This window comes from Benincasa hispida, chromosome 9, assembly GCF_027475165.1.
Source record: "Benincasa hispida cultivar pf3 chromosome 9, pf3_genome.v1.1, whole genome shotgun sequence".
In the NCBI taxonomy this organism is placed as follows: domain Eukaryota; kingdom Viridiplantae; phylum Streptophyta; class Magnoliopsida; order Cucurbitales; family Cucurbitaceae; genus Benincasa; species Benincasa hispida.
This window is the reverse complement of record NC_143486.1, coordinates 13,090,562-13,097,503: the sequence shown is the minus strand read 5'-3', so window position 1 is coordinate 13,097,503 and position 6,942 is coordinate 13,090,562. Positions and strand designations below refer to the sequence as shown.

Below are 6,942 nucleotides of genomic sequence, written 5' to 3'. Positions count from 1 at the left end.
TTGTCCCTGATATCATACCATTTGGGATTAAAAATGTGCAACATTTTCCTTTATGTCATACTACTACATGTCTATAGAATCTTTAATATCTACTACAACAAAAAGAAATAATTTCCATCAAAATTTGAATTATGATACATACAACAAGTTCATGATTTAGTTCAGAATATACAAAACCAAATACATTCTTCTAGAAATTGTGAATATTTACTACCAAATTCCAGTTTAGTCCTACACACATAAATATACACATATCAAACTATTTTCAACCATAATTAAGTTACATGTTTATCACGAACGGCCATGGAAAGAGGTAGCCAAGAAGACAAATATGAGAATAAACGACAGTACAAAGAGAACAAATATAGGAAGAACCATATACAAAAACTCTTTCCGTGGTGTTTTGCATTCAACAATACATTTTGCAATCATAATATTACTACACAACTCTTGCAGTTGCTACCACAACAAGATAACAAACCTAACAATAAAAGATCAAGTAACAACATAAGTAATACAAATACTCAATCTCACATGGTGGAAGGACCTAATCAATATAAACTTATCAAATCCTAACATAACTATACACATTCTCAACCTTCCCTCCACATTTCCAACGGCAAACACAACTATTCCGGACTACACCACAAGCCAAAATCACTATACAAAAGTTAATACTAATTTGACTAATGTGAAAATAAGTTGAAACTAATAAATTACCTTGTTGAGAGATAAACTTCCACCAGTGAATCTTCCTAGGATTTCGTTCATTTCTTCGAATCTTTTGTCGTACTCTTCGCGTTGACTTCGTAACTCTTCTTCCACAGTGGCTCTACTTCTTTCGTTCTCATGACGTTATTTCTCCATAAGTTATTGTGTCATTGCAAGGCGTGCCTCCAGTGATTAGACATATTCTTATGACTACGGTTCTTTTTTAGATCATAGTGCTTTTGGTCCATAACCCATGCTTTTAACATATAAAGGTATGCTCCCTAAAACAGTCACTATAATTTCTTCATCACTCATTGTCGTACTTGTAGTTTCTTGATTTTGGTTCATAAGCCATTCCATGTTTGTATAAATCACATTATACATCCCGAGTGTTGGGGTTGATGCCCTAAATCTCGTAGGGTCCTGTAGTTTGTAAACCTTATATGAACAAACTCTTATGTGATTAATAATATATGATACTTTTATTCACTTTATCGATAAAATATGTGATATTTTAGTTGCATTAACTACAAACCAATAAACTAACATCCAAGATTATCGTTGTAACTTAAACATGTATGTGGAGACATACAAGTGGATCATATTTAAGTGATAACCTAAATGGTTTGTAGTATATGGATAAGGTTGGATACCTTATCTTGATGACACTACAAGTATGGCCCGCTTTATAGGTGTTACAATTGTTGTAAAGTACTACAAATGATCTGATCCTGATCATTCATGTATTAGACATGCGAGTGAGAATATTCAATACAAAGAAGTTTGTATAAGACCGGATATGTTTAGTCTCATTATATAACATCGTTCATAATAGAGATTTTAATTTCACCATGATGACCATAGGTAACATGACCTTAATCCTGAGTGAGTTGTGAACTCCTGCCTATGAGAGCGATCCTTTGATTTGTATGGATAAGAATGGCCAGATCATCGACTCAACAAGTCTACCATTTTGGGGTTCCGTCTGATTAGGGAGTTGGGAACACAGCTACACAAGATGGAATTCACTCCTTCCTCGAAGCAAGGGTAAGTAGATAAATTGCTCCCTTAAGAGCTGATTTTGAGTTTTAAACAATGCGGAACCACACCCTCTCCTGGTCTGAAGGGAGTTTAGTCATAGTAGGACTGTGATCTATTATTCATTAGAGGGATCAGTGGTACTTTAGAAGTTAGATGTAATTACAGGGGCAAAATGGTAAGTTTGCCCAATTGTACTTACAAGCAATTTGTGAAGGGTCATCGTACTATTGATTGGTTATATCCAATTGACACAGAAATATATTTGTAGTGCGAAGTAGGGGTGATCATTCAAACCGCAAAAACCGAACCGAACCGAATCGAAAACTTAGTGAAACTGAAAAATGTGGTTCGATCCGGTTTGAAAAAATTTTAAAACCAGATTAATTCGGTTCGGTTCGGTTTCACTTTCGAAAATCGAATTTCAAACTGAACCGAACCTTTTTTAACTAATATATATATTTGAGTAAAACCAAATTTAAAATTGAACCGCTTTTAATTTAAAGAACAAAACCGAATTTAAAATCGAATCGAACCAAACCGTTTTTTAATTTAAAAAGAATATAACATGAATTTTCTAAAAATGCCAAAATCGAATTTGGAACCGAACCGAACCGCATTTATGCGGTTTGGTTCGATTCGGTTTGAACCAATAAATCAGTTCGGTTCGATTTCACATTTTAAAAAATTCCCCTAATGCAAAGGGTGCAGTTGTAGGTCTTTATTGGAATGTCTGACAGTTAACGAATGGTGGATAATATAATTAAAGAGTTTAATTAATTATTCACATACCGTTGGAGCTTCAAGCTACAGGTCCATAAGGTCCTCTTGGTAGCTCAAAAGAATTTAGATGAGAATCAATTTTTTGGTTAATTTGAATTGCACAAATTAATAAGAAAGAATTTAATTATTTATGATATAATTAAATTGATTCAATTATATATGATATAATTGTTATAATGTATTTGATACATTATAGTTTATTTGGAGGAAATAAATATTTGAATGAGATTCAAATATATTTTCTATGAATGTGATTCATAGTTATTAAATTTAATACAAATATGATTTATATTAAATACCATAAAATCAAGAAAAATAACAATAGTTTATATTGTATATGATGCAACATTAAAACTATAGGTTATGTGTTATATTTGTATAACACATAGTTTAATATAAATAAGATATGATAAGCTAGTTATCATATTTATTTATATTGAGTTAGTTATCATATTTATTTATATTAATTTTATTATTTTGAATAATATTTCTAATTTCTCTTCAACTATCTTAGTGGGTGGTTAATTGGTTTTATGGCAAAAAGGAATAAAAAAAATTATTTTTCTCTTCTTCCTTACAGATGTTACACGATTGAGAGCTTTGTTATACGATAGAGAGTATCACATAATTGTCTTCTTCAATCTCCTTCCTCCTCCAAATTCAAATACTCCATCCAAACCAAAATAGTCAGAGCCCACCACTCCTGGACTCTTACCCTGAGAATACCAAAGGCTCCCAATTGTAGTGTCTTCTTATTTTTGGTTGGAGAAGTTCTTGAAAAAGTTTTTCAAGTTTGTTGTTGTGTTCGAGGTTCATGACCACGAGAGGGATTTACAAGAAGAAAAGTTTTTCAAAGGTAGTATCCCTCGAACCCTTTTTCTTTACTAAAAGCATATTGTAATTTATCCTAAAAAAAAGATCAATATGTAAAAGGTAACATTTCAATATTCAATAGATTCAATAGGATAAAAATCACAAAATAGGATCCAAATCAAGTTGCACAATAAGACTAGAATCAAATTTTAACCACACACAAGAGGCTCAAAATTAAACTAATTATATATTTTGGCTTATCACAATTTAGTCAAACAAACAATGCATCAAATCAAATAAATAAACTCTAAATCAAACTTTAATCACACATTTCCAAATGAAAATGTTGAGTGCACAACAGATTCAAAATCGCAATTCAATAAAACAATAAGTTTTGAAACAAACTTCAATAGCATCCAAATAACACTTTAATCACACATATATTCTCCAATATACAACATATACTCAAAATAAACATATTGAAGGCTTACTACTTGCAATTCCACATATAGAAAAAGCACATAAGAAAATGTCTTAATAATAATACGTACCTACCCGAAGCTTAGGCACAAAAATGGAGAGTTGGGCAATAACTCTGCAAAACAATAAATAAGAGAAATACAATGAGTAGAGTCATAGTATTTTACTATCTGAACAAATCAATACTATAAACACAACAATTTGTTACTATCACAACTTTAAAACTAAACAACTCTCTCCTTTCAAACACGAGTAGAGTCACATTCATCAATATTGAATTATCTACTATCAGAATGACAATATTTTTAAATTACTTAAACATAAGTAAAACATTATATATATAATCTTCAACTTAAGTCATGAATAAATTCTTAAGCATAGGTAAATCAAAATGATCATTAACAAAGTTCTAATCACACAATAAGTTCTAAATCAAACTTCAACTACGAAAATAGACTTAAAATCACAGTTTAATCACACAAATATTCTCCAAATTTCACTTTAAGAATATGAACACTCAAAATCAAATATTAAACTTAAAGAGGCTCAATAACAAAGTTCCAATTCTACAATAAGCTGGAAATCAAACTTTAACCACATAAATAACTTCCACAATCATACTTTTGGATATACAATAAACCAAAAAGTCACACTTTCATCCAACAATAACCTCAATCAAATTTCAATTGCATAAATAGACTCTAAATAACACAAATATTTATCAATAACAAAATTTAAGCTAAAAGAACATTATGTAAAATTTTATATATCTCCAAATACTTAACGAAAAAAAAAATCAAGCTGATGTTCTCTAAATAAAATGGAAACAGAACAACATACCATACGGTAATTGTTTCATATTAGTAGATAAATGCAAAAAAAAAAAAAAAAAAAAAAAAAAAAAAAAAAAAAAAAAAAAAAAAAACCATTTAAATTTTACTCCAAAAATTGTCTATCTAAGAAAATTCTACAAGACTCCGGCAACCCAAAATTCCCATTCTTCAAAGCAAAAGAGTATAAAAAAGAACTATAGCCATCATGAAATAGGCAACAAAAGCATTCCTCACAAGGGGATTACTGTGAAAGTCCTTATAAGAACACAATAAAACCAGAAAACAGAGATAAGAAAAATGGAAAAGGCAAAAGAGGGATGAGTGCATACTCTGGTAGTGGTAAGTACGAGCCTCCACAACAATTCTATGCGTGAAAAAAATGCTTACTCTAAAAATTGACACAAAAATTCGGCGGCTTCCAGTAAAATTCCAACGACGAAGACAAATGAGCTCGGTGGGGGCTTCCAGTCGCTTGTGAAGACCTATAAGAGGGAGGTTGAGAGACACAATAGTTAAGGAGAGAGAAAAGGAATAGAGAAAGAGATGGAGGGAGAGATCACAATCGGTGCACTACTTGTCGACATGATGGTGGCGACTGAGAGCTGTATCGATGGATGGTAAACTTTTCTCCCCTTCTCAAGAATGACAAAATTAAAAATAGAGTGAGTGAAAACTAAAACCCTAATTGCGATAAGCCAGAAAATAGAGTGAAAAAGTGAAATTAAACGTGTGACTAGACACGAAATCATCGCATACCCTCATGGCCTGAAACCTCCCTCCCAATAAATTGGGTCTGCGACTAAGATCCAAATGGTTGCAAGCACATGCATTGAAATTCATTTTCATCGCATTTTGCGACGTATTCTTTGATCGTCGTAAGTAGTACAAGACATCTGCGACGATTTCAATGGATCGTCACAATATTGTGACTTATCATTCTTTTGTCATAATGTTAGAGACAAAAATGACAAATGACATGCGACGATATTGAAATAGTCACTAATATTTCATCACAAAAGATCAAATTTCTTGTAGTGAAAAGTAAATTTTAGAGGCTAAAACAAACAAAATCATGTAGGAATACAAGACATGCGGAACTTAGATTAGAATAAAAAATAAAACATCTTTCAACATTAAAGCTTTCTACCAAATTATAAAATTTCAGTTAAGTTTTATTTCAAACTTCAAATTTTCTAATGCTACAATGAAATTGATAGCAAGTTTGTAATGTTATTAATTAATAATTAAATGATGCATGACATATTTATTTTGTTATAATTATTTTGTCTTCTTTGTAAAAATTGTCTCCTCTAAAAAATAGTACTCCTCCTAAGTTGAACTCCAACGTCCTAACAATTGAAAAGGTGAACCATGAAGTCTAATTTAGGAGAGTAGGGACTCATGCTAAAAACTAATTAAACATGAGTTCAAGACCAACTAATCATTAAGGCAATAAGATATAATCCTGATTTGTGTAGGATAAAAAAAAATTATCTCATCCTACCCTTAAGAGAAAAAGGTAAATTTTATGTTACTCTCCTTATAAATACATTATTATAACTTTATATGAAATATCTCAAATCCAAAAACTTCATTTGGGACTTCAAAAACTTCAGCTTTCTTCTTCATTCTAGAGTTCTTCATCTCTAACTTTCGTATTTAAACCCATTTTCTTTATTTTGTAGGTTCGCCCTTTTAAATTATAAACTTACCGTTGTTATTACGTGAATGTTAGATGTTTTTCTGGGTTTTGGCATCACCAACTCAAATTTTAATTTTAATTTTAATAGCAGAGTTGAGGAATGATATATAATTGCATTGTTATATATGGGTTTTATTTATTTATTTATTAAATTCTATGGGTTTGTTTTAATATGTAGGCAATCTGACATAGTTGTATTTCATGTTTTGAAATAAATGTTTGGTAGTAGTCTAGTAGATTAAAAAATTAGATTCTAATTTTAGGAATAATTCGAGATGTGTTTGATAATATATTTATAAACCATAAAATTAATTGTAATACTCATTAAATATTAGGTTAAATATAAATTATTATTATTATTAATTAATTAATATATTTTAGGTTAAAATTTTTGTATAATTATTATTTTTTAAATATCATATCATTTATAATACATTGCATAATATATTTAATTCAACCAAAATGAATTGAGCTTATAATACTACATTTATTAACATTTTATCTTTTTTTAAGATAATTATGGATTTAGAAATTTTAATTGAAGACTTCAATACATTGAAAAATATAAAAACGTTGTTTCAA

The 6,942-nt window shown here is 30.0% G+C and overlaps 1 protein-coding gene across 9 annotated transcripts; it reads right to left on the bottom strand.

Annotated features, from left to right (window-relative positions):
• Positions 1–379: 379 nt before the first annotated feature.
• LOC120085445 (uncharacterized) lies at positions 380–5,853 on the bottom strand. Of its 9 annotated transcripts, none has more exons than XR_016531865.1 (5): positions 5,415–5,825; positions 5,233–5,293; positions 5,046–5,140; positions 3,897–3,940; positions 380–1,134 (listed from the first exon to the last, which is right to left on the bottom strand). XR_016531865.1 is itself a non-coding variant. In XM_090317437.1 (5 exons), the coding sequence occupies exons 1-4, from the start codon at positions 5,502–5,504 to the stop codon at positions 3,897–3,899; spliced, it is 345 nt and encodes a 114-aa protein (XP_090173563.1). In that variant the 5' UTR covers positions 5,505–5,784; the 3' UTR covers positions 380–1,134. The 9 variants fall into 9 exon arrangements, 7 of the variants coding, with proteins under 7 accessions (XP_090173563.1, XP_090173567.1, XP_090173565.1 ...); XM_090317437.1 differs by having other exon boundaries at positions 4,988–5,140; positions 5,233–5,290; positions 5,415–5,784; XM_090317441.1 differs by having other exon boundaries at positions 3,901–3,940; positions 5,233–5,290; positions 5,415–5,732.
• Positions 5,854–6,942: the final 1,089 nt, after the last annotated feature.